Raw genomic sequence first — 27,086 nt, 5'->3', positions numbered from 1 at the left:
TGTTGTCATTTTGTTTATTTTTGGAAGGTTTCTGTGCAATTTTGTGAACATTTTGTGTATTTTTTTAATCTTTTTGTGAGATTTCGTTAATTGATTGAAATTTGTGCATTTTATTGTCCTTTTCTTTGTTGTTTGGAGTTATTTTATGTGTTTTTGTGTATTTTGTGTACTATGTTGGACTTTTATTTGTCTTCCAATTTCGTTAATTACAATTTTTAGGGGATTTGTTTTGAGGGCTCATCCAAATTAGATCGAAGGCCGCATGTAGCCCCTGAGCCGCTAGTTTTTCTGCCCACGTCTGCATTAAATCATGAAACAATAGAAAATTATAAAGTCACACAGATGTTTCCTCTAGTCTAGGCCTGTAAATGATTGGGTTCAGTGGACTGAACAAACGGACCTTTGCAGTCTTGGTGGTCGCGGTGTTTGGGTGAGTAATGCTTGCACAGCCTCTCCAGGATCAGCTTGTAGTGCATGAGGCGCTGGATGGGCTTTAGGAGGAAGGTGTTGAGGGGCAGGTAGCACACCTTCTGCAGCTCAAACTCCTTGTACACCGTCTCCAGCTTCTTCAGCCTCTTGGAGGCCTTCTCCAGCTCCGTCAGGACCTCGTCGTGCTTCTGCAGGTAGTTGGTGAATTCCTGTGGCGAACAGTCACATGACACAATAGTAGCATATTAGGTATATTAGTAGCAAACCAATGGTTCCCGCTCAAAATCGAGAAATCATAAACATGATCTTTGTGGCAAAAAGTAGGTTTTTGGGGACAACGATTGTGATGAAATAACTTAAAACACTGTAAATTGAATCCAGAGCAAGATATAAGACGGCCACCACAACACTTTACACATGGAAAAGGTGAAATTGTGATTTCTTTGCAGCCACAACTGTGTATGACAAAGATGCCTTTTAAAGGGTGAAGAATTTGATTTAAATCCCCATCAAAACATGAATTAATATATTCATTTTCATTTATTTCTCAGGAGGATTACTGTATATCCATTGTGATCCTTGTGTATGCATGAGCTTTAATCTGATGATGTGTATATTTTGCAGAACTTTACAAGTTGTTCTACTACTCAGCTGTGGAAGCTCGCAGGGACAAAAAGTGTGTCGTAAGAAGACAAGAAAAAAGTCTAATTTTTCAAATCATCAGCAAAAAAACCAATTGATCAACTGCCCAGGCCTTGTTCACCCTACGGAGAAGTCCTACCTTTAGAGCGCACATATTCTTCAGCATAACATCTCCGATCCTCTGGTAGTCTCCTTTAACGTGAGCATTAGAACGTCCCTCCCTGTGTGGAGCAGCAGACGACTTTAGAACACTGTGTTAATAAAAGAACAGCAGCAGCAGCACAGGCTGGACCTTTACCAGAGAGCCAGCCTCTGGTCCAGCTCCTTCAGGAAGCCTCTGTGGAACTCATAGATGGGGTCAATGTTGGAGAAGAGCAGCGTCATCAGGCCTTCAGGCATGGCGTTCTCTTTGATCACAGCACTACGGAACCACTGAGGGAGACACGATGAGGACAGATCAGAGCTAAACACAGATATATACTGAATAATGGATAAGAAAGTTAGTTGGAAGTCTCAAATCAACCATGTGTAAAATAAATTGTCTAGAAGCATTTAAATATTATACCAAACATGTATTTGACTAGGAAGCTTATTTTGTATTTCTCATTCATTTTTCATATTTTGGAATATAAAACTGTACTACATCCATGTCACAAATAAAGCTTTAAGATGAGTTCATAAAGCAGCGTAGAGAGACCATACAAACATTATTTATACAGTCAAAACTACTTCAATGTTATGATATTGTTGATTTTCAGACAATCAAAGTTACGTTCAAAGCATACAATAACTCATGACCAGTTAATATTAAAAAAAAGGTTATAATCTCAGAGGACTTGATTGTTCTCTTATATTTTACAAAGATGCAACATTGTGTTATTGATAAAATGGAAGAGTTCCAGAGAGTTCTGAGTGAGAATAGAGGAGATTAAATCAGACTGTACTTCTCCTCACATTAAGTATGCCAATATGGCGGCCATCTTGAAAAATGGCCGCCATATTGAATTTTTGAGTGGTCAACGCCTTTTTTCAAATCAGTGCCAAATATCATATTTTTATTCTGCTATTCTGCTAATCTGCTAAGTCAAAAAGTCATTTACATAAACATTAAATGTGTAAAATGTTTTTTCAGAGCTTCAGATGTTACATTGTGTATATATATACTGTATATACTGTATATACTGTATATATATAATGAGCACGTGTAAGCAGAAGGTACGCTCACCACAGTGATGACTTCCAGGTCCTTCAGGTACGTTCGCTCCGTGGTCAGAATCTCTTTGGCGATGAAGTACGCTTTATCAGTGGGATAACGCTGGCAGGAGAACCATCACAGTTACAATTACATTTTTAAATTACAATTACATCTTCAATTAGCCATGTTCAATTACAACTCATTTATGATTACGGTGACCAGCATTTTTTTTTCCAATTACAACAATTAAAATTACAATGATTGTTTTTCCATTAAACGTCAATTACAATTACGTTCTCAATGAAATACGTTCTTAATCCCAATTACTGAGCCAGAAACAAATAATCTAACAAAACGTAACCTTCCTCTTGTGTTAGCTTCCTGTTAGCATCTCAGTTTAAATCAGCTGTAAAATACACTAAAAAATATTGTCTATCATCTAAATTGTTTACATCTCTAAGTCTTCCTTATCCATTAAAATATTGGTATTAATATTTTTGGTGTGCAGCCTTTTTCTTGTCAGTGTAGCCCTAGATTTTTGAATTTATTGGTATCTTATTTTTATTGGTTTTCAACAGAAAGTTAAACGTGTTGCCATCGTGTCATGTGTGTACACCATGGAGGTTTTCTCCCAGTTTTAAACTGTCCTCCCCAATAAGGAATTCAGTCTAAGACCTGCCTTTTGCCCCTCACCCCTCCCTCTCCTCCTGTTCTTGTCCCACTTTGCATCTAAACATGATGACGCCGCAGATGGCCACCGCAGTGTGTTCTGTTTACTGCAACGACCACGTTAAATTCCTTGTGCTGTTCTAAACTATACCTGACGAATGAAATCCTTTATCATCCATTCTAACGCCCCCCCTTCATCTTCACTCTACTGTACAAATGAATTTATCTCAGGTGGGCGTGACCATTTCAGGGAAAACTGGCCCCTCGTCATGAGCCGAGTCAAATCCTCAGGAAGGTGGTCACTAAGTCTTTGATGGGGGAGGGGCCTGAATATTCCCCTATACCATAATGTGACAGTCGGCGATTTGTCATTAATCCAATGAATTAAAATACATTTTCTAGCCAAAAATAGCAATTTGTGGCATAGTTTAAACGGGTTAGGGTCACCTCGCTTGAGGGGAATGAAGAGGCCTGGGTCCCTCTTAACTTTTACATGAAACTGTACCCCAAAATCTTTTTATCATTTCACATTTCCAGAAGTAATGATAATATGTCCCAATCTCTCTCTGACACTTGTTACACAAAGGTGAGACCTGGCGGTGCATTTATTTAGTATGTAAAGGTGTGTGTGTGTGTGTGTGTGTGTGTTGAGCTGGTGACAGGGTAGAGAGAAAGAGAGAGAGAGGGTTGATCACTTCTTTTCCTTCTTGCTCCACTTTTACGGTTTAAATGATCAACGTACAGAGATATTAAAGGATGAATTCACTCAGAATGTGTTATGATCAGTAGTTACTGTGGTTGTCAAGGAGTTAACCGCTTTAATTTCTCCCGATAAATTGATTGTACATTGACAGATCAGGAGGTCTTTGATCCAACAAAGTGCCTGACATGGAGAAAACCATAATGATGTTCTTTACAGATACTGGGTTTGGACTGCAGTTGCTGTAGACTCATTAATATCCTATTGCGGTGTAATAGCACTACATTTATTTATTTTTTTAATGGTAAAATGATCTTAAAAGACTGATAGGTAGTTGGAAACGTTGATATGAAACATGCTTTATTGATTATTACATCATTAGATCTATTCTGTTTGCTTGGTTACCTTGTTAGGTTGTTTCTCAGAAGAATAAAAATCCAAAATATTTCCATTTTTAGACTTTATTATAGCCTTACCTCCACAATTTGGGTGTTTTTGCACATTTTTCATGCATTACTGGATTCTCACCTCAGTTTAAGTTTAAGCTCATCATATCTGAACTAGACTTTAGACTCTTAAGATAAGCCGTATCTCAGAAAGAAATATGTTCTTCTTTCCATTTTGATGCCTCGACTCCAAACCAATTGCAATTACAAAGTCAATTATCATTTCTGAATACAACAGCAACAGATGATTTCAAATACAATTATAATTGAGCCCAGCCCTGGTGTGAGGCAGAGTGTACGTACCTTCCTCCTGCCCTCCTCCTCCTCCTCCAGCTTGGCGTTGCCGCTCACCTCCCCGAGGACGGGGCTCTGCACGGGGGAGGCGGCGTGTCCCGGCAGGCTGAGCGTGGACATCTGGAAGGACGGAGACACGCAGAGAGGCTCCTTGGACGTGAAGGGTGAGAGCTGAGGGCTGTCCACCAGCGAATCTGGACCAGAACAAACACAGGAGATCAGATTTAACCTGGACACCATCAATAATGCCACGTGCCAAACTCATGGCCCGAGGGCCAAATCTACTCCCTTTGGAGCATCCAATTGGGCCCACATGAGAAAGTCAAAATGACAGAGAAAACACGAATCATTGTGTTAATCAGGGGTGTTAAACTCATTTTAGTTCAAGGACCAAATACAGAACAGATTGATCACTAGTGGGCCACAGGTTTTTGGAGGTAAAATGAACAATTTCAACATTAATGTGCCCAAGTTTACACTTCCAGTTATAAATGATACATAAAGTATAGAAGGCATCAACAATATCTATAAACAATAAGTGTCAAATACTTAAATGTCCTTTATTTATTTGATTTATTTATTTTTTGACCGTTTTTTTTTATTTAATTTGAGGAAATTTGGTGGAATAATTTGAGAAAAATTGCAGGATTTTGAAAAAAAAAAAAAAACTGAATTATTTATTAATTTACAGTGATTCATGTTTACTCATTTTCACTTTCTCCTACGGGCCGAATCGGATGTTCTGAAGGGCCGGATTTGGCCCCTGAGCCTTGATTTTGACATTTGTGGTGTTAATGAAACTCAAAATTATTTGCAGAGGCTCAGTTTTCCCGGTGCTTTTATTGCACCATTGCAGTCATTTTTAATATGAAACAGTTGAAAAAACTCAAAATTCTTACAAAGTCCTTCAATTTTCCTCAAATTATTACATAATAATTCCTGTAATAAAAATGGTCACAAAATCTAGGAATTTTAAAGCAAAATATCAAGATATATCAAGTTGTATATTTATGTGATATAAAAAATGACAATATCTTTATTGAGATTGATATATACAGTATACATATATATAATAGATTATTTTGTATTAAATTTCTCATTTTAGGAGTCGCTGCTTTTGCTAATTCTCAGAATAACATGAAAAGTACAGGTAGATGGATTTCTGATTGTGTCTTAACACTAATCTACCGCTAAACAAGCCACACTACAGAACTCACTCACATGTGCTGTCCATTATGGTCGAAAAAGACTAAATTGGCTCATATTGTGCAACTGTTTGTTAATAAATTTGTCTATGTGGCATTTTACAACAGCACATTTCTGGTCAGACTTTATTTGAATTAAAATCATCACCATTTTAAGACAAAATATCATGATATGAAGTTTTGGTCCATATCGGCCAGCTTTATGATTTATACATATGTATATCTATCTCTGTGTTCCTCACATATATCTGTGGATCAGGATCAGACTGAGCAGAGACTTTCAACATGGCTGCTGCTTCGTTCAAGGGTGTGCAACGTCAGATTTGTTTGGAAGCTCCACCCCCACCTCCTGAGTCGACCGACTCTGTGACGATGTCATCAGTCCTAGCTCTACAGCGGTGATGTCATCAGTCCTAGCTCTACAGTGATGATGTCATCAGTCCTAGTTCTACAGTGATGATGTCATCAGTCCTAGCTCTACAGTGACGATGTCATCAGTCCTAGCTCTACAGTGACGATGTCATCAGTCCTAGCTCTACAGTGACGATGTCATCAGTCTTAGCTCTACAGTGATGATGTCATCAGTCCTAGCTCTACAGTGACGATGTCATCAGTCCTAGCTCTACAGTGACGATGTCATCAGTCCTAGCTCTACAGTGACGATGTCATCAGTCCTAGCTCTACAGTGACGATGTCATCAGTCCTAGTTCTACAGTGACGATGTCATCAGTCCTAGTTCTACAGTGACGATGTCATCAGTCCTAGCTCTACAGTGACGATGTCATCAGTCCTAGCTCTACAATGACGATGTCATCAGTCCTAGCTCTACAGTGACGATGTCATCAGTCCTAGCTCTACAGTGATGATGTCATCAGTCCTAGCTCTACAGTGATGATGTCATCAGTCCTAGTTCTACAGTGACGATGTCATCAGTCCTAGCTCTACAGTGACGATGTCATCAGTCCTAGCTCTACAGTGACGATGTCATCAGTCCTAGCTCTACAGTGACGATGTCATCAGTCCTAGCTCTACAGTGACGATGTCATCAGTCCTAGCTCTACAGTGACGATGTCATCAGTCCTAGCTCTACAGTGACGATGTCATCAGTCCTTGCTCTACAATGACGATGTCATCAGTCCTTGCTCTACAGTGACGATGTCATCAGTCCTAGCTCTACAGTGACGATGTCATCAGTCCTAGTTCTACAGTGACGATGTCATCAGTCCTAGTTCTACAGTGACGATGTCATCAGTCCTAGCTCTACAATGACGATGTCATCAGTCCTAGCTCTACAATGATGATGTCATCAGTCCTAGCTCTACAGTGATGATGTCATCAGTCCTAGCTCTACAGTGATGATGTCATCAGTCCTAGCTCTACAGTGATGATGTCATCAGTCCTAGTTCTACAGTGACGATGTCATCAGTCCTAGCTCTACAGTGATTATGTCATCAGTCCTAGTTCTACAGTGACGATGTCATCAGTCCTAGCTCTACAGTGACGATGTCATCAGTCCTAGCTCTACAGTGACGATGTCATCAGTCCTAGCTCTACAGTGACGATGTCATCAGTCCTAGCTCTACAGTGACGATGTCATCAGTCCTAGCTCTACAGTGATGATGTCATCAGTCCTAGTTCTACAGTGACGATGTCATCAGTCCTAGCTCTACAGTGATTATGTCATCAGTCCTAGTTCTACAGTGACGATGTCATCAGTCCTAGCTCTACAGTGACGATGTCATCAGTCCTAGCTCTACAGTGACGATGTCATCAGTCCTAGCTCTACAGTGACGATGTCATCAGTCCTAGTTCTACAGTGACGATGTCATCAGTCCTAGCTCTACAGTGATTATGTCATCAGTCCTAGTTCTACAGTGACGATGTCATCAGTCCTAGCTCTACAGTGACGATGTCATCAGTCCTAGCTCTACAGTGACGATGTCATCAGTCCTAGCTCTACAGTGACGATGTCATCAGTCCTAGCTCTACAGTGATGATGTCATCAGTCCTAGCTCTACAGTGATGATGTCATCAGTCCTAGCTCTACAGTGATGATGTCATCAGTCCTAGTTCTACAGTGACGATGTCATCAGTCCTTGCTCTACAATGACGATGTCATCAGTCCTTGCTCTACAGTGACGATGTCATCAGTCCTAGCTCTACAGTGACGATGTCATCAGTCCTAGTTCTACAGTGACGATGTCATCAGTCCTAGTTCTACAGTGACGATGTCATCAGTCCTAGCTCTACAATGATGATGTCATCAGTCCTAGCTCTACAGTGATGATGTCATCAGTCCTAGCTCTACAGTGATGATGTCATCAGTCCTAGCTCTACAGTGATGATGTCATCAGTCCTAGCTCTACAGTGATGATGTCATCAGTCCTAGTTCTACAGTGACGATGTCATCAGTCCTAGCTCTACAGTGATTATGTCATCAGTCCTAGTTCTACAGTGATGATGTCATCAGTCCTAGCTCTACAATGATGATGTCATCAGTCCTTGCTCTACAGTGATGATGTCATCAGTCCTTGCTCTACAGTGATGATGTCATCAGTCCTAGCTCTACAGTGATGATGTCATCAGTCCTTGCTCTACAGTGATGATGTCATCAGTCCTAGCTCTACAGTGATGATGTCATCAGTCCTATTTCTACAGTGATGATGTCATCAGTCCTAGCTCTACAGTGATGATGTCATCAGTCCTAGCTCTACAGTGATGATGTCATCAGTCCTAGCTCTACAGTGATGATGTCATCAGTCCTAACTCTACAGTGACTGTGTGCATGGCTGTTGCTTGGTTCTAGGGTGTGCAACGTCGGATTTGTTTGGACTGCAATGATACTGTTAATAAAGTATTTCATAAACGCTTTATAAAATCCGTGTACAACTAAACTGACTGTTGTGGATTGATGACACTAAACGAGTCCAGATCGAGTCCGCTACAGTCTGAGGAGATCCGGATCCACGAAGACAACAAACTGGAATCAGAATGAATGAGGGTTCAATTCCCTACAGTGCCCTTGCTAAAAGCCAAAATATATGAAAACACAATAGTTATACATCTACACACTTCAAAACAAACCTACAGTAAATGTCGCTGACACTCCCACTTTTCCATAGAAACACATACTTCCTACGGACACTGCACTAGTATATTTATATGTAGAAGTGTAAACTATGGCACAATAATGTTGAAATTACTCTTAAAATCTACGGACCACTTGAGAACAAACTTTTCCATATTTAGCCCCCAAACTAAAAGGAGTTTGACAGAAAAACATCATCATGATCATAATCATGTAGAAAAGCAGGAACATGCATGTAATAGTTTCCATGTTTTCCTCAGGCATCTTTTTATCCCCTTGAAAAAATGATGAATGGTGTCACAATAAAAGGCGGATTTGCTTCCAGAGGACCAGCTCTGCAGCTTATTCTCCTATAGACGTTAGAGAGAAAAGGACAGAACGAGCCAAGAACGCCACAGCTGTTCTTCCACTTCCACCAATGAGAAGAGAAAAGGGAGCGGGGGAAGGAAGGGAGGAAAAAAACAAAAAAACTCGACCCGGAAACAATTGCTCACGCAAAGACTCATCAGGAATGTTGCTGGTCTGGAGGACGAGGAGTTGTTTATGGTTTATCTGAAGCGCCCCACAGGGAGGGAGGGTGTGTGTGTGTGTATATGTGTGTGTGTGCCTACTGAGGAATTATTGGCTAGAAGCCTGAGTGAACAAGCAGCACAGTCAGCTGGAAATAGGCTGGAGGAATTTTGGTGCAGAAAACCTGACCCTAGAAACCCCTGAAGGTTCATCTGTTCACACACACACACACACACTGAAGAAGGAGTGTGTGTGTGTGTGTGTGTGGGGAAGGACTTCCTGCTTTTACGGGCTTGTTTTTCACTCATCCAGACCTTAAACGGCCTTTCAACATTTGGACTCACTCTGAGTTTCTTTAGATATTCAAAAAACAAAAGAAACAGGAGTGATGCTGGTGTCAAATTACAAAAACTTTATGGTTTATGTCTAAAAGCAGGACAAATAAAACTGAAGGTTTATAGGATAGCTATGATGGCGTATTAGGGCCACTTTAAAATAAAAAAGATTACATTTGTAATATTTCAAGAATGAAGTTGTACATTCATGAAAATAAAGTTGTATTTGAATGAAATCTAAATCTGAGATTAAAGTCATAATATTTCAAGATAAAAGTAGTAATATTTAGAAAATAAAGTTGAAATTTTCTGAGAATAAAGTCGTATCGTAATAAAATCGCAATTTTATGAGATTAAAGTCAGAATATTTCAAGAATAAAGTTGTAACATTTTTAGATTAAAATTGTAATATTTCAAGAATAAAATCATAATTTTACGTGATTAGTTGTAATATTTCGAGATTGAAGTTGTAATTTTCTGAGAAAAAAGTTGTATATGAATAAAATTGTAATTTTAAGTGATTAAAGTTATGATTATTAATAATAATGACTAGTCTCCAAATATTAACTTTATTCTGAAAATACTAAGTTTTTAATCCTGTAAAGTTCAGATATTTTTATTTTATTTTAATGTGGCCCTAATACGTAGACAGCCAATCAGAAAACAGAGTTTCAGGTGAGGCAGAGGAAAGGAGACAGGTTTAATAAACTATTAAGTGTAGAAAGATTAATTTCAGTTTTGATCTGATAAAGAAGTTTAAGTCTGACATTCATGGTACCCAGAAGTGATTACTTTATTCTTGAGAGTGAGACATACAGACATGTTTTAGTACAAGTTGTTTATAATTAGTCAAACATACATGTTCAGGATTAAACGGTGATTACTTGGTGCCTAAGCGCACTCAGCTGAATATGTTCAGCCCGTCATTTATTCAAGGTTTTAGTTGAAAGGGGGCGGAACCTTTAAGAAGAAAAAAAAAAGGCCTTCAAAAATGCATAGTCATGCTCTACAATGCCAAAGCCATTGCGTCTGTGGCTTCCACACAATCCAAGTTTCAGCATCAGCAATCCTTCAAAATGACAATGAGAAAAAAGAAGCCAATAAAAGACTAAATCCTCCCTTTGACGCAGATAGCGAGCACTTTAAAAGAGGAATGCACTCAACATGAGATCAAACACGATAAGTGCTTTAAACAGAGCGACGTTAACGCTGCAGACAGGAAGAAAAAAAAAAAAAAAACAGTAAAAAGTTTAACTTTCCAAAAAAAAGGAAGAGAAGTTTGTAATTGAAAGGTACAGCCAGAGGTGAAAGTACCTAAATAAATACTCACGTTACTGTAACTGAGTTGCTTTCATGGGTACTACTTGTTCTTTTCTGAGTACATTTCTAAATCAGTAATTTTACTTGTACTTAAGTACGTTTTAAAAGAAGTCATTCATTACATTTCTACACCCAACCGTTACTGATGGACATTGTGAAACTACAAAAAATGAAATAAATCAATAAACAATCAAATGCATCACATCATAGCCGACCAATCAGATTAAACGTAATGTGCGGCACCAAAACAGCATTGAATGGAGGTTATTTTCTCAGTTTTAAAGTTCATTAATGTAGTTAAACATAGAAGCTGAGAATTTTATTATATGTATTTGGCAATTCAAAATTCATTGTTATCGTAGGACTTATTATTTTTCTTCCCCAACTCATTTATTGTGGAACTCCTCCTAGACTATTAATGCAGCACTAATGACACGTATGTCATCTCATAGGATTTTGGAACCAAAATGTCAAGGTCGCATCAAGTGTCAAAAAACAAAATTTTCCATATCTCTATGAATATTTACCGTACAAGTTCAATGCTTACATTTATGAAAAGCTCATCTCAAGTGGAGTATTTCATTTAATTACACCGAAGCTGTACGACCTACCAGTAAAAAGATCGGTAGGGGTCAAAGTTCATGACGCCAAAAAACAAACAAAAAATACTTTTTCCCTATAACTTGGCCACAAATTGAGATACAGTGCTCAGACTGGTACCATTGAACTACATTTCCATTCAATGTGTGACTTTGACCTTTACTCAAGGTCATGGTCAGTTTTCCATTTTTCCTGCATTATTACTTTCAATTTAATTAGTAAAAAGAACAAAATAATGGGACATTACTTAACAACAAAATACACACAATACGATGTGTTCCAATTTTTTGAAATTGCCAAAACATATTTGCCCTGTGAATACAGGTCTTGCCTGGTTTTAATTGAATTCATTGGTGTTATTTTATTTAAAAAAAGAATTGTACATTTTGGCAAACCCTTTATTTTATACAGATGCCTTTGTGGAAAATAACTTAAGATTTGGTCTCTTCCTTTTTAAGTTTCTACATGAAATATTTACTGTATGCAAGGGATCCATTTATATATATTTATTACGTAATATAAAGGGGTGAAAGTAAGTAGTAACTTTGAGTACTATTTAACTGAGCTACTTTTAGCTCACTAAAGACCATCAAACAATAATCCCTGTAATCCCTTTGAAATGTGTCTGAGGTTCATTTTAAACTCCACTTAAAAATATAATACTGAAAGTTTTTAGTTTTTTATACAATCAAAAACCCTGAGTGAACAATACACAAACTACGAAGGGCGTAGGAAGAATAAATTCTGTGACATATTGCAATATTTCAGCACACGATTATTGTATCAATCCAAAAAATGTCCAAATCAATTATTTTAATTATGTTTTTTAACAACAAAACCGTTAAATTGTGCCAACATCTGCATAGTAAACGCCCAGTCACTAGGTGTCAGTGAACGCACCATCAGACCTTGTTAAACTACCTCACTACTCTATGACTTTTAGCAGGAAGCTAATGCACTTTATTTTCATCAAACATACTTTTATAGACGTATGTGGCTATTTTTTTTTAGAACTTTACAGACTCAGAACTTATTGTAGAAGAAAAAGTTGAACTGTTTTGATAAATGTATTTTGACAGTACGATAAACATACCACTTGTTTTAGTAAAAGTTACCATTTAATTGTTCTCGCAATGTAAAGAAAAATTAAATAAATTGTATTTCATACCATTTTGTAGTTGGAAAGGCGAAATATGTCATTATTGATATAATGTGATGTATTGTATATCGTATTGTTTTGTGTCGCGATATATCGTATCATAACATGCAAATCGTGAGTCGTATCGTCAGATTCATGGTAATGTACACCCCTACTAACTATTACAATTTGAGTTTTATAAAAAAACTATCACCTGTGACTCATAGCATAGATTTTTCTTTGGAGATTTTATAGTATAGACTGGGTGTGTCTTAACTGTTGCATTAGCCCCGCCCTTAATCAAGACATTTTTTTTTTTAATTTCCAGCTTAGACGCACGACTCAGGGTTTAGTTACTCTTGAATATTTGATCCACTCAAATCGACTGAAACTCAAACCATCAATCGACATCGTCAACTTTAAGAAAATAATTATTTTCATTTAAACATCTAAAACTTTTCAGCAATTAAAAAATAAAATGACCAAAACATTGGAATTTTTTTTTCCATCTTTGTCTCCTAATGTAACCGATCGTGTTAAACGGAAATATAATATTGTCTTAAATCGACTGATGGCTCCTGTACGGAGGAGGATTAGGGACAATTTTGATAGAGAAAATTATTTTGGACAAATCAAGAATAATCGAAATGTCAAGAATGATATTGAAATATGTTGAGATTAAAGTCAAAAAGACGAGATTAAAGTTGATATCTCAAAACTAAACTCAGAATACCATATTGTGATAATATCGTCAGCTTCCGTAGATTTATATTTGCAAACGTTTAATCTCGACTTTAATTTATTCTCCAAATTTCAACTTTAGACATTTCAACTTTAATCTTGTGTTTTTTACTTTAATCTTGTCATTATAGTGCAACTTTATTCTCAAAAGCTCAATTTTAATCTTGAAATTTTAACTTTAATCTCGACATTTCGACTTTAATCTAGTGTTTTTTACTTTGATCTCGTCATTATATTTCAACTTTATTCTCAAAATCTCATCATTTCAACTTTAATATTGTGTTTTTGACTTTAATTTCGTCATTATTCTTCAACTATATTCTCGAAATCTCAACTTTAATCTCGACATTTGGACTTTAATCTTGATTTGCCAAAAATCATTTTCCCCATCAAAGTTGACCTTAATCCGCTTCTGTACTCCTGAAATAAATTGAATAAAAATCAAACCGACGCTTTGTGATATAAAACATTGTATCTATCGTCCAAAGAATCGAGATGGAATCGTGTTAACTTACACCCTGATTCTATATAAAAGACGAGGTTTTGTACGCGCTTAAAGACTTGTTTCCTGTATCTGAAGGTAGATTCTCCTTTAAGGCTGAAAACTGATCCCATTAAACAACTGTGAAGTCTCTTTAAGACACAGCTGACACTAGGGCTGGGCGATATGGACCAACAATCATATTTTAATATTTCTTCTCAAAATGGCGATATACGATATAAATCTAGATCATTTTAATTCAAATAAAGTCAGAAAAACAATTCAGGGTTAAATTTGCTGATGAAAATGCTAAACAGGATGAAATAATATCACGGTGCTTTAAGAATGGTTAAAACACGAGTGGCCTCAAAGGTAAATGCAAAAAATAACAGCAAAAAAATACACAAAAACACTACAAAAACATACAAATAAATGGAGCAGTACACAAAAAACAACATAAATACACAAACACATAAAAAAATAAAATAAAAGGACAACACACGAAACAAAAGGGACTGGTACATTTGTTTTTACAAACAGCTGCACAATATGTGCCACTTTTGGCTTTTTCTCCTCTAAGGGACAGCACGTGTGAGTGAGTTCTGTAGTGTGGCTTGTTTAGGATGCACTCAGTGATAATCTAACTGAGATTTTCATGCTGTTCTGAGAAGTAGTGAAAGTAGTGACTATTAAAACTAGTATTTTAATACAAAATAAGCTATATACAGTATATCATATATATATAGAGGTGATATTGTAACTTTCTATATCGCCAAAAGAGAAAACCTGATAGATCTTGAATCTCGATATATTGCCCAGCCCTAGCTGACAGCAGATATGTTGCTGAATCTGACATAAAACAACAAAATGAAACAAAATGTGCAAAGAAAGATCCGCATTATGTTAAAACAATGCAAAACATCGACTCACAGGTAGATAATGTATTAAAAAAAAAAACAAAACAAAAGAAGAGAAAGAATGATACCAGCACCGAGAAGAGAACAAAAGCATGTCATGCTTTGGTTTCATGGATCACAAAAAGAAGATTAGCCTCTATGCTAACAATGATAATATTCACTGCAGCTCTTTATCGATCAATACATTAGGATACATTCATGGAGATAAAAGTGGACACTGTGGCTCATGCATAAACACACTTTACATTCTTTAACAAAGCTCGAGCTAAAAGATAAATATTAGTTGACGTGAACATGCACTTTTTAACACTTAAAGGTATGATATAAAGCTAGAGCTACTGTGTTAGTGAAGACTTCAGCCAGCAGGTGTCACTAAGGGACACAAGTGAAGAAAGTGGTTGAGTTTTAACCCTGAGATAAGATCAATGAAGCCCAACCACAGGAAGACAGAGTCAGACTGAACGTTAGATGAAGCACTTTGTGAATGAGGACACGCACGAAAAACATGTTAAAGTGAAATATTGATCATATTTTTTAACCTAGAGTTGCAATAAGTCAAATGAAAATTACTTTGATCATCAGTCTATTTCTACAAAAGAGGATTAGGGAAAGTTGGGGGAAAAAAATAAAAATAATTACAAATGAAGAACAAAACCATATGTCTGATTTTTAATATATATATTTTTAGTCTTAAACTTTTTTGTCTGTGTATATATATACAGTATATTCTATTTTTTTTATTTTCTTAACTCTTTTTTCCAGTCCTTTTTTTTAGGAACTTGCAAGCGGAATGAAATAATAACATGAAAATGGAAAAAACAAAACAAAAAAACAAGACTAAAATAAAAAATCAAGACAAAAAAAAAGGATTTTAACTTTAAAAAAAAAAGTTTTCTACAATTGTAATTTGTTTTTCTTCCACTGCTGAATCTGTTTTTGTTTTTCCCCAGTGGCCCAAATCCTCTTCCTGATATTTCACACTCCTTAATTACCATATTTGTACATTTAGTGATAATGTTTTTAGTCCCATTTTAAACCCAAATTTGGATTATTTTTGCTTTTTAAAAAAAATATTACTCCTACTCTGAGCAGGGCTAAAAAAAACTAATTCCAAGCAACATGTCAAAAAGTGCAAAAGAAACACAAAACTGAATGAAATGAATAAAAAAATACTGCAGCCTCGTCTTAAAAAAAAATAGTCAAATAACACTGCGTTCATATATTTGTAAAAATGTCAAAAAAAGACAAACAATTCCTAGTTGGTACATTAATCATGTCAAGTTGGAGAATGATCCTAACCTGCCAAAATAAGAGCACATAATGGCCTTGCATATTTAATAATGATGGAAGGAAAAACAATAATGACCAAAAAAAAAAAAAAGAGTCGTTTCTAAAGCACGAGATGTCAGAGAAGAGGAAGTCATTCAGTGACATTAAGAAAGAAAATACCTGAAAATAACCTGCATGATGAGCAGGAGACGTTTGGACGTAAATAAGTAAAAAATAGGAAAACCAGAAACAAGCTCACATGGCTTCAGATGTGAAGTCATGTTGAAGCCTTTTGATTACATCATCGCTGCAGATGTGTACGATGTTAAGGTTTCATTTATTCAGACAACTTTTTTTCAGGAAATTTACTTTGATCTCCTGACAGTCTTCATCAGAGGCGTCTGCTGATCGCTTTGATGTTTTCTTGACTACCACGCAATAATTCCAGCAAGTTAATTTGGTCTCCTTTTTGAATATTGTTAAGGTTATATTTTTCCAGGAAATGTATTTTGATCTCTAAAGAAGAGATCAAAGTCAACTGCCAGAAAACTGGATATCAAAGGAAATTTCCAGAAAAAAAGTTGTCTGAATAAATGAAACCTTAACATATTATTAAAAATTAACTTGCTGAAATTATAACGCGGAAATCAAAAAAACATCAACGCGATTAGCAGATGCCTCTTAAGAAAACTTGCAGTTGACAGTCAAAACATGTCAGGAGATCAAAGTAAACTTCCTGTTAACTGCCAGTCTTCTTCAGAGGTGTCGGCTGATCACTTTTATGTTTTCTTGACTTCCATGTAGTAATTCGAGTAAGTTAGTGTTTTCTTCTTTTTGAATAATATATTAGGGGTTTTTTCAGAAAATTTACTTTGATCTTTGAAGACTTGCAGTTGACAGTGGAAACATGTCAGGAGATCAAAGTAAACTTTCTGAAAAAATGTTGTCTGAATCAATGAAATCGTAACATATAACTAAAAAGACGACAAAGTGAATTTGATAGAATTATTGCTGCAGCTTCTATTTAACACCGTGTATTTAACACTGGCGTCTCACGCACAGAGCAGCTCTGGAGTGAGGATCCATGTGAACTACATGTTAATGTGCGAGGCACCCGGAGGCTCTGCCAGTGCCAGACTCTGCAGGTTGTGGCACTGCAATAGGAAATCCTCCATCCCCGCCCCCCCGGTCAGGGGGTTGGAGTAAAAGAGGTGTTGCTCGGGCGGCAGGACGCTGTCAGAGCCCCAGTCGGAGTCTGAGTCCGAGCTGCCGTTCCCGGAGCCCTCGGTGGCGGTGGGGGGGTAGCTGAGCTGCTCTAGTTGCTCCACCAGGTCAGTGAACTGCAGCGCTGAGCTGCTCTCGGAGCGCACCGAGTACGTGGGGAAGTTCACCATAGAGCTGCCTTCCGATTGAACGTCGGAGCCCGGCAGGCGGAGCGAGGACGAATCCTGTCCCCCCATTGGCTCGCTTGCCGAGCTGAGCCCCAGGTTGTCCAATGAGCTGCACTCAGAGCGGTTGTTAACCAATGAGCTGGTCTCAGAGTGGCCCAGGTTTCTGTCGGGGAACGGATTGGTGTTCCCGTTCAGATCCTCCATTCCCACACTAAACAGAGTGTTGGTGCAAAGCTCCGCACCCTCAGCATGGTAGGCCTCCTCGGCCCCCCCGTAAAAGGACATCTGAGTGGGATCGTCATCTATAAACTCCTCAGTGACCTGCAGGGGGGGGCTGGACAGGGAAAACATGGGGTTGTGTGTCGTACGCAAAAGCTCGGCCTCAAAAGCCTCAGGTGTGAGAACGCCCTTCATCCTCCCCCCACCCACGCCACACCCCCTTCCCCCCCTATGATCACGATCCTCATTGCCATTTTTGGAGGACTGCGGTTGGGTAGTCCCACCATCTACACACACAAAACAGGGGCTGCAGCGTCCTGCTGCTGAACTGCTGGAGGCACCTTGAAACGTGTACGGAGAGGTGGACGCAGTCTTCACAGCTTCTTCCTTCGGGGGGCAGGGGGGGCTGGCAGCGGCCTGCAAGGGGGGCTGAACGGACTGCTGTTGGCATTGGAGCTGCTGGGGAGACGCTGTAGTCATCCGAGGGCACAAGGCGTGGGGCGGCGGTTTGGCGTCCGTCCTGGAGAGGAGGCTGGGGAGGTGCATGGAGTGGAAGGATACGGTGGAACACGGAGAGCCTGCAGTCCTGAGACTGTCGTTGAACGACAAGCTCTGGAAAACACACACACACACACACACACACACACACGCATGGGGAGGGGGACAAGTGTGGGGGGGAGGGAGGGAAGAGAACGTCGGCTTTAAGCACAGAAACACCTTCTAATCACAGGCCAACCATGTTTCTATCTCACCTGTTTTGGCACATCTGTTGCAAGGGAGCGTGCAGACATTCTGATCCTACTGTTCCTCCTGAAAAGTAAAAAACATCTTAACGTCAGAGTTTTTCAAACAAAGGCATGTTGGAGCTTGATATGTAACAACGAACCAAAATGTAATTAAAAGAAACGTTAATAATGTAACAAAAATGCTAAGCCCAAAACATAAAAAGTTAGGGTGGAGAAAAGAAAAGGATTGCCAGCCGCTGGGGGGCACGCACGTGCAGCCTCTTGTGGGCGCTTCACCCACGTTTTGGTGGACAGACAGCCAACGAAGGCGCTGAAATATAATCCCTTCGCTCCATTCTGATACAGTCAGATGACGTGTGACGACCTTGAGTAGATCTGGTTCAGAAACAAAGTTCCAAATGGTGGTGGTGGAGAGGAGGAGGAGTATTGAGAACGGAGCATCTTTCTGCACAACTTGATGGATAGATGAAACAGCCTTGACGGGTGGCTTTGAGAGCCAATGATGATAAGCAATTTGTTTTCGATTCAGGCTAGCTCAATTTCGATATCGCCTTGAGTCCTGGTCTCCAGCAGTAATCCAATAGGGTGGCCTTAACTTGCAGCTGAGCATTCAACTTCTCCAAGTTGGATTCAATTCCGCATAAACATTCCAAAGTAGCATGAGTCTGCGTTTTGAGAGCCCTGCTCCATCCATGAGAAATGACTGACAGCCTTCCCAAAACAGCTGCCAACGTCATACGGACTCTGCGATAGAAAGCTGCCAGCTCCAATCAGCAGCATGCCTGCTACCATAATTCCAATCATGTAGATGTCTCCCACGGCCTCGCTTGGACAGGCGGGCTCACCACTGCCAGCTCTTTTGATGAAAAAATTTGATCGATTGCATTGAGAGACCAACTGATCAATTCCATAATTCCGGTTTTGGATCGAGATGTAGGGAGAGGCTCCTATTAGATTTGCAAGTCCAGACAAAACAAAGCAGCAGCAAGAACAGATAAAGGTGGGAAAGAGCGAGCAGAGAAAATGTGACCGTAATTAATTACAGTCTTTAATTCATTAGATTATTTTTCTTAATTGAGTCCCACCACTAGTTTTTACAATTTGGGCTGAGCATCTTGTTACATTATTGACCAGTTGGAACATTTTGGGCTTTATTACATTTCGGGTTATTGTTACATATCGGGCTCTAACAAATTTGCTCTTTGGTTCTTTGGTTTTGAAAGAAGAAATACCTCTGGTAAGGGGTTCTTTTCGCACCGTTCTCCTTCACATAATCCACCAGCTGCTTCTGCGTCCGTCCACTGAAACAATGGTTCCAGTTTGAAGCATTAACTTATTAAGACACAGTAGTATTTAATCTGTTGAACATACAGCTATGGTTTAGAGTTTAACAACACCTGTATCTGAAGGATGAGCCTCGGGTGAACAGGATGGCTTTAGTCTTGGGCTGAGGTTGGTCAAACAGACGGAAGAAGGAGTGGTATTCCACACAGATTTTCCAAAACACTTTACACTGGTCTCGACTAGACATCATGAACTCCAGAGTGTCCTGATGGGGGCCCTGAACACGAGAGTGAAGAGGCAGCATGGGCTTAGACACCAGTGTAACACACTCATCGGTTTGTACAGAGAGTGTGTGCGCGCGTGTGATAAAAAAAATAACACATACGTGGACTTCTGGGTGGAGCTTGATCAGGAAACGTTTCCTCTTGAAGCTCAGTTTGCGAATCTTGGACCAGTTGAAGGTGTTTATTTTTGTGTAACCCTAAGACACAAGATGGGAAAACTACGGTCACTGAAGGCAGAGATTAGCAACTTTCATCACAATGGCGCCACAAAAATTAGATTTTTCTGAGAGCCAAATTATCAACATTCATGTCATTGTTTAGAGCGAGTACCAATCAGAGCATTTACTACAGAACACAAGTGTCTTTGTTGTTGTTTTGTAGGTTTTTCTTCATTTTTTTTGTTTTGTATGATTTTCTGTCATTTTTTGTAAATTTTAGTTGTCGTTTAATGTATTCTTGTTGTTTTGTGTCCTTTTTTAAGTAATTGTGCACATTTCTGTTGCATAATCTTCTGTCATTAATCTTGATAGTTCTGTCGTGTGGTGTGTTATCAGTTATTTTGTGTGTTTGGGAGTCATTTTTGTATTTGTTTAGTATATTTTTCAGGAATTATTTTGTAGTCATCTTGAGTGGTTTTTGTTGCCTTTTTGCGTATAATATTCCAAAACTTTGTCATTTTGTGTTTTTTTTAGTTAGTGTAGAGATGAGCATCAATCATCACAAAGTAGCCACAAAAATTATCAACTTTCATGTCATTGTTTAGAACGAGCATTTCTACAGAAAAAAATAGTTTGAGTGTCTTTGTTGTTGTTTTGTATGTTTTTCTCTCATTTTTTGTTGTTTTGTGTGCTTTTCGCTCATTTTTTGTTGTTTTGTGTGCTTTTCGCTCATTTTTGTTGTTTTGTATGTTTTTCTCTCATTTTTTGTTGTTTTGTGTGCTTTTCGCTCATTTTTGTTGTTTTGTGTGTTTTTTGTGTTGTTTTGGTTCTTTTTGGAATCATTTACACTTACCTGAAAAACCTGGAGCCCCATGTGAGCCACAGCTAGGTTGATCTTGGTATCTTCACGGTCAGCTGCTGGGTGGAAGCGGACGCCGTACATTTCCAGTTTGCGTGCAATTTCCAGGATTTGGTAATCTGATTCTGCAGGAGTGTGGCCTCTGGTGGAGACGATATGAGACACAAAAGTTCCACAATCATTGTATATAACAAAATAAGGAATACAAATTGATGTAATCACCCCAACGAAATCTAATTGTGTGTTATGGACAGGAGAAGAAAAGATGCAAATGGGTGTGAAGTTTTGTTATGTAATGCAATTTTATGGAGGAAGATTCAATAAAAAACAACCTTTTCAATCAAAGAAAATAGTATTTAAATGCAGAAAAATATTTGAGATCCAAATACTGTAATTGCATTGAACACTACTTCTTTGATTGACAATATTTTTTTTATTGAAGTCATCTTTTTTTGTATTCGAGCCATATTATGGTAGTACATTTGTTTTTTTTTTAATTGAATAATAAAGACACAAATGTACTACCATAATATGGCACAAATACAAAAAAGACTGATTTGGGTCTCAAATATTTTTCTGCATTTGAACACCTTGATATACGTATATATATATATATATATATATATATATATATATATATATATATATATATATATATATATATATACACAGTATACATATATATATATTTTTTTTTTTTTTTTTGATTGAAAAAGTTTGAATGTAAAAAATTAAATTTGAGACCCAAAACATTGAGTTTGAACACTTTTTTTCTTTGATTCAAGTGAAAAAAAGTTTTGCAAAATAAAATACTAATAATGAAATAAATTAGGTAACTTAACTGCCCAACTAGCAGCAGCAGCTAACACTACAAACAGCAAGAGTTCATGTTTAAGCACATGTTGAGTTTCCAGCTACATTTATATAGACTCAGGTTCATAAAACATAAGGGAGGTCTTTATGATAACTAGCGATGCACTGAAATGAAAATCACTACTGGTTTATTTAAAGAAATGCTGGCAAAAACTGATTAATCACAGATGATTGTGGTGCAGCTTTACATTTCCAACCAACAGCTGTAATATTTAACTTTGGTTGGAACACACAGAGATGAAACAACTCACACTCGTAGGAAAAACAACACTCCTTAATGCTTTAATAACATGGATTTCATCATGGTTATTTAAAAGCATGTGATTACATGCTAACTGCATGTTAGGTAGACATATCCATCCATCCAATCATCACCTGATTCTAAATGTGTTCATCCGCTCAGCAGTGAAATCCTCCTGTGCCCCACTGGCCTAATGGCTAATAGAGCGCACTAAGTGAGGGGATTAGCCTGGAGAACTCACTACTTGTGCTTCCAGATTAACCCAAGCCTTTAGTGTGGCCAAGTACACTGGGCTGAAAGGAGCCACTATTAGCACTGGGACAGTAACAGTGTGGTGGTGGTGGGAAAAGAGCGGGGCGAGTAAAGTGGGGGCAGGAAAAGAAGAATACACGATGGCTTTGGTTCACAGTAAACACATTGTGTGAAAAGGGCACAGACGACATGCACGTTTTAAAGAGCTGTCGTCCAATAGCAGAGACAAGAATGTGGAAGTACCAACATCCTGCATCAGAGTATTTAAAGGGATCCTCCTGTTTTTACAAGTTTGGCCTAAAAGCTTTGAAATGTACTTATTAGTAGATCTATGTCTTAGGCTTGGGCAGTAATACGGTAATACCGTGGTGTAATCAAAATGTAACGGCATCAGTTTCAATATGTCATTTAAAAAAAACGTTTTTTCTTTAATTTAAAAATAAAAAATGTAATGCACTTATATAGGAGATAAAGATTAAATAATAAATATGATTTATTAACGCCTAAACATGATTCTATGTCCAGGAGAACTCATGTGCTCAGTGTTGAATGGGTTGTCGTCAGGTGACAGCGCCTCCACAGAGAGAGAGAGGGAGAAAGTAGAGAAGAGAAATACATGCAACACACGTGTGTCTCAGTGTTTAACAGTCAGAACTGATGGAGTTTAACAGAGGACAGTCCGACTACTGCACTGAACCTCCGACAGCAGTGCTGCTGCCTCTAACACAGAGAAAGCAACACCACTGTGTGTCTCCGTGCACTGAGCGGAGCGTAGCATACATTGATTACCATAATTCTTTGGTCTGTCTATAGTGATAATATGAGCCTGACTAGTAAATGGTGTGATATGCCTGGATGTGCTGTGTATAAGAGCCCCAGACCTATGGCGAGATGGAATGGGAATCAGTCTGTTCTCAGCAGAAACTATCGTGGTGACATGACTACAGCACATTTTATCATCTATCTTATCTGAATTTAACACAATTTAATACTTTTTAAGGTCTTTTATTAGTACAAAAAATATTTGGGACATTTTAAGACTTTTTAAGGACCCACGGTCACCATGAAGTTGACGCTGTCTGAGCCATAATTTTTAATTAGTCATGGTAATACCGTATACCGCGCTAAAATGAGGAGGAGGTTTGACAGTTTCAAAATTCGGATAATGCCCTAGCCTACTATGTCTGTTAAAACACATTATTATGCACCATATTCATTTTATTTCCTTTTAAAAATAGGACTACTTTACAGTTTTAGAGCCTGTGTTAGTCCATATTGAAATCATGTGATTGATGATGTCACACGGCCCCACTGCCTGTAAACATCCCATTGTTTTCTATTGGAGTGACTAAATTTTTAGATCATTTAGCAGGAGGCAGTAAAACAGACAGAGAAAACATTAATTATTATGTAATTTACTAAATAATGCAGTTGTAGATATCAACTCAAATTCACCAAGATTATCTCTCCGATATTTTGAGGGACTTGCCATTTTACTTTGTTCATATCACATGAATGCAGTCATTTTTTATTCCAATTTGTGGAAAAAACTCTCAATTTTTCCCACAAATATTGCAATTTCTCACAAACAATTCCACAAAATTCCCTTAAATTACAGAAAAATTGGTTAAAAGTTTTTTTTTAAATAAATCAACAATGTTTGAAGTGATGACCCAGCAGGGACTGATATTAAAACTACGGAACAATGATGTTAAAATTGTTTTTTTTCACACCTAAAGGGACCTTTATTCGCCCTTAAACAGTTCACGGACTGTTGAAGACTTGAAAGAAGTCCTCTTGGGTCCACAGTCTGTGATTTACTCGCTAACTAAAGCCACCAGAGCATGTCAGCGCACTGTTTTTGATCCTTTTTTGTTTATCAAAAAAGGTTCACATCGGCATCTTTAACTTTTCCTGGTTTTTAAGAGCAACCAAAAGCAGCACAAAGTTGTCATTTTGACTGAAAAAGCTGCTAAATGATTTAAAAAGCTACTAAATGATCTATAAATCAGGTTAAATGTTTCACTCCAATAGAAAACAATGGGATGTTTACAGGCAGTGGGGCCATGTGACATCATCAATCACGTGATTTCAAGATGGAGGAACACAGGCTCTAAAACTGTTAAGTAGTACCAGTTAATAGTCAACTAAATTAACATGTGCATAATAATGTGTTTTGTTAAGACAGATATTCTAAAGATTTTAGGCTCAACTTGTAAAAACAGTGGATGATTCCTTTAAATCAATCAACCCTTTCAGGACACAAACTAAGAACTAAACCATACATACAGCCAGTTCAATCTTAGAAGCTGCAGCAGACCTTATTCAACTATCTTTTTGGCATTTTTTCACGATTGCATGGATGGACAACTAAGATCTCATACAAACCGCCCTGTAAATCACTGTAGTGCCAAGTAACAATAAGGTAATACAAGATTACGTGCCCACTCATATGCCTACGCTACCTTTGAGATCCATCACTAGCTATTGATGTAATTAACAGTAAACGATTATGAATCACCCTCGACACACAAAAGGCAGAGTTTATGCCATCAGGCTGATTTACTGCACATAAAGAACATGAACACTTATTGTGTTCTTCATGATGTATGAAGAAATACATTTTAATGATGGTCAGGATGACTTTAATTATGAGAAACTGCTGCACAAACTAAACATCAAAGGGCACCTGTAGTGGAAATGTGTGTAACAAAAAATGTGTTCAATGTATTACCAATAAACAAAATATGTTCATCTTTTTGTACAAAAAAAACACATTAAAATAACTTTTTAGAATGATTTTAAACCATTAACTATGGAGAGCCGCCATTTTGGATAGGATATGACGCACGTTCATTGATATGCATGGTCTGTCGTTTTAAAGAAATGGTGCATTGTGGGAGGTAGATGGGCAACAGGTCTGTTTACATTGTGGCAAGTGTAGTTTTTCAGCAGCCGTGTGGGAACTCTCCCTCAGTGATAAAGTGTATCCAGAATGTATGTTAGGAGAGGATTAAATATCATCTTTCTCACCAACTTCCTGCTTCTTGTGTGCCTCCCACTCAGCATCAGAATTAGCCTAACGGACACAGTTGTTGTTAGCAGCAGAAACGAGTCATGGCTGAGTAGTTAGATGTTGTAAGTGGAAAAATATGGTTAGAAACTGTGACCTGACAGCGCCCTAACAAACAGTTAAGTTCTCCTGGCAGAATTAATTTAGCCACAAATAAAAAAGAGGGAACAATGTGGTGGGGGTGTGGTTAGTGCCATGACACCCCCCACAGTATCCCCTGTAAGCAGAAACATAGTAGTCCTCTGAACAAGTACGCTTAGAAGCTGCATTCAACGAGTTCCTGTGAAGAAAATCTATTGTGACCGCATCTGGTTTCAGACGTAACTTTGGCTTCGTGCCCATTAGCTTACCGTATTAGCTTAGCCCAAAGAATCCCTCTCATAGCAGCTTGGCTTCAAGCGGTCCTCACATACCATCAAATTTCATTTCAACATAAAAGTTGTGTGTATCCCATGCCGATATTAGGAAGCCAATGTCTGGATAACTCAGACTTACTGTCGTTATTTGGCTCAGATTCACTAAAGAAATGTTTCTGTGGGGTTTTTCTCTTGTTGTTATAGCAACCACAGCTTTACACTCCGCCATTGTTCAGAAACTGTAGACCAATGAAACACTGTTGCCTACCAACAGCTAACAGGAATCAACAAATGTGCGTCATATTCTGACCAAAATGGCGACTATCCATAGTTTATGTCCCAAGGTATAAAATCGCTCAAAAAAAATCTTCTTAATGTGTGTTTTTAATGTGCACATATTTTCTTTATTGGTAATATATTTAACACATATCATATGCATTTCCACTACAGGTAGCCTTTAACGCTACTGAAGACAAACAAAAGGCAGTATTGGCCTCATAGATCAATAAATCAAAAGTATTTATTTTTGTTTTGATCTCCATTCTCTCACACACACGCACGCACACAGGTCAATTTAGACACTCCCTTGTCTATTAATTCATTTTTGGAATGTGACTGAAACATTAAACACAAACGCAGCTCCCACCCAGTTTTTCTGAGTTGTGAAGCAGTGATGCTACACATCACCAAACCACTATGAACAAAAACAATAACTGACTAAAGTTCATTCTGATATCACAGGGCCTAACAGAACAAAATTTGAGTCTTTGTCGGGTGAAAAAACCCAAATCACAGTAAGAGTGAAATAAAAACACTTCTATGTATCCATTTACAAGACTCCACATCCCACAATGCATTGCGCAAGAATGTCAACAAACAGGAGTGTTTAGGGTTGAAATGAAAACAAACATTGAAGTGGTAATTCCCACCTTCCTTTTCTGTTGAAGGATTCCCACCCAAAAGGACTTTTATCCTCAGGGTTTGTGTGTCTTCAACTGTCTGTAGCTGTGTTTTCATTACCTTTAGAAATGCACAAAATCTAAAAAATACAATAAAAACTAGTAATGGAAACACCCACATTTTAAAAAAAACACTCAAATATCGAAAAACGTTTCAATATTGAAATGTGTCGTAAAAGCGCTATGGAAAAACTTTGTTCGCAAATACACGTCACAGGACGTGACGTACCTGGTCACATGACCACTTCTCTTCGAGTAAACTTGACACGGTACGTTTAGACAGAGGAGGAGATCGGGACATTTCGTAGCGTTATTCTTAACATGAGACGTGAAACAACAAAGGAATACAGAGTGTTAAAAGGAGGTTCGGAGCGTCCGTCTTTCTGCGGCAAAGTCTCGCGGGATGAAATTT

The 27,086-nt window shown here is 38.1% G+C and overlaps 1 protein-coding gene across 1 annotated transcript in view; it reads right to left on the bottom strand.

Moving 5' to 3' along the window:
• Positions 1–27,086, bottom strand: part of farp2 (FERM, RhoGEF and pleckstrin domain protein 2) — a 93,410-nt gene that overhangs the window by 24,350 nt on the left and 41,974 nt on the right. Inside the window, exons 8-18 of the mRNA XM_028444683.1 lie at positions 20,915–21,062; positions 20,005–20,100; positions 19,733–19,896; positions 19,568–19,636; positions 18,342–18,399; positions 17,931–18,201; positions 4,385–4,569; positions 2,297–2,386; positions 1,370–1,503; positions 1,211–1,292; positions 401–638 (exon numbers count right to left, since the gene is read on the bottom strand). Coding sequence (XP_028300484.1) covers positions 401–638; positions 1,211–1,292; positions 1,370–1,503; positions 2,297–2,386; positions 4,385–4,569; positions 17,931–18,201; positions 18,342–18,399; positions 19,568–19,636; positions 19,733–19,896; positions 20,005–20,100; positions 20,915–21,062 — 1,535 coding nt within the window. The remainder of the gene's footprint in view (positions 1–400; positions 639–1,210; positions 1,293–1,369; positions 1,504–2,296; positions 2,387–4,384; positions 4,570–17,930; positions 18,202–18,341; positions 18,400–19,567; positions 19,637–19,732; positions 19,897–20,004; positions 20,101–20,914; positions 21,063–27,086) is intronic.

This window comes from Gouania willdenowi, chromosome 4 (assembly GCF_900634775.1).
Source record: "Gouania willdenowi chromosome 4, fGouWil2.1, whole genome shotgun sequence".
In the NCBI taxonomy this organism is placed as follows: Eukaryota; Metazoa; Chordata; class Actinopteri; order Blenniiformes; family Gobiesocidae; genus Gouania; species Gouania willdenowi.
Note: the sequence above shows the minus strand (reverse complement) of the source record. Positions and strands in the feature narration are given on the sequence as shown.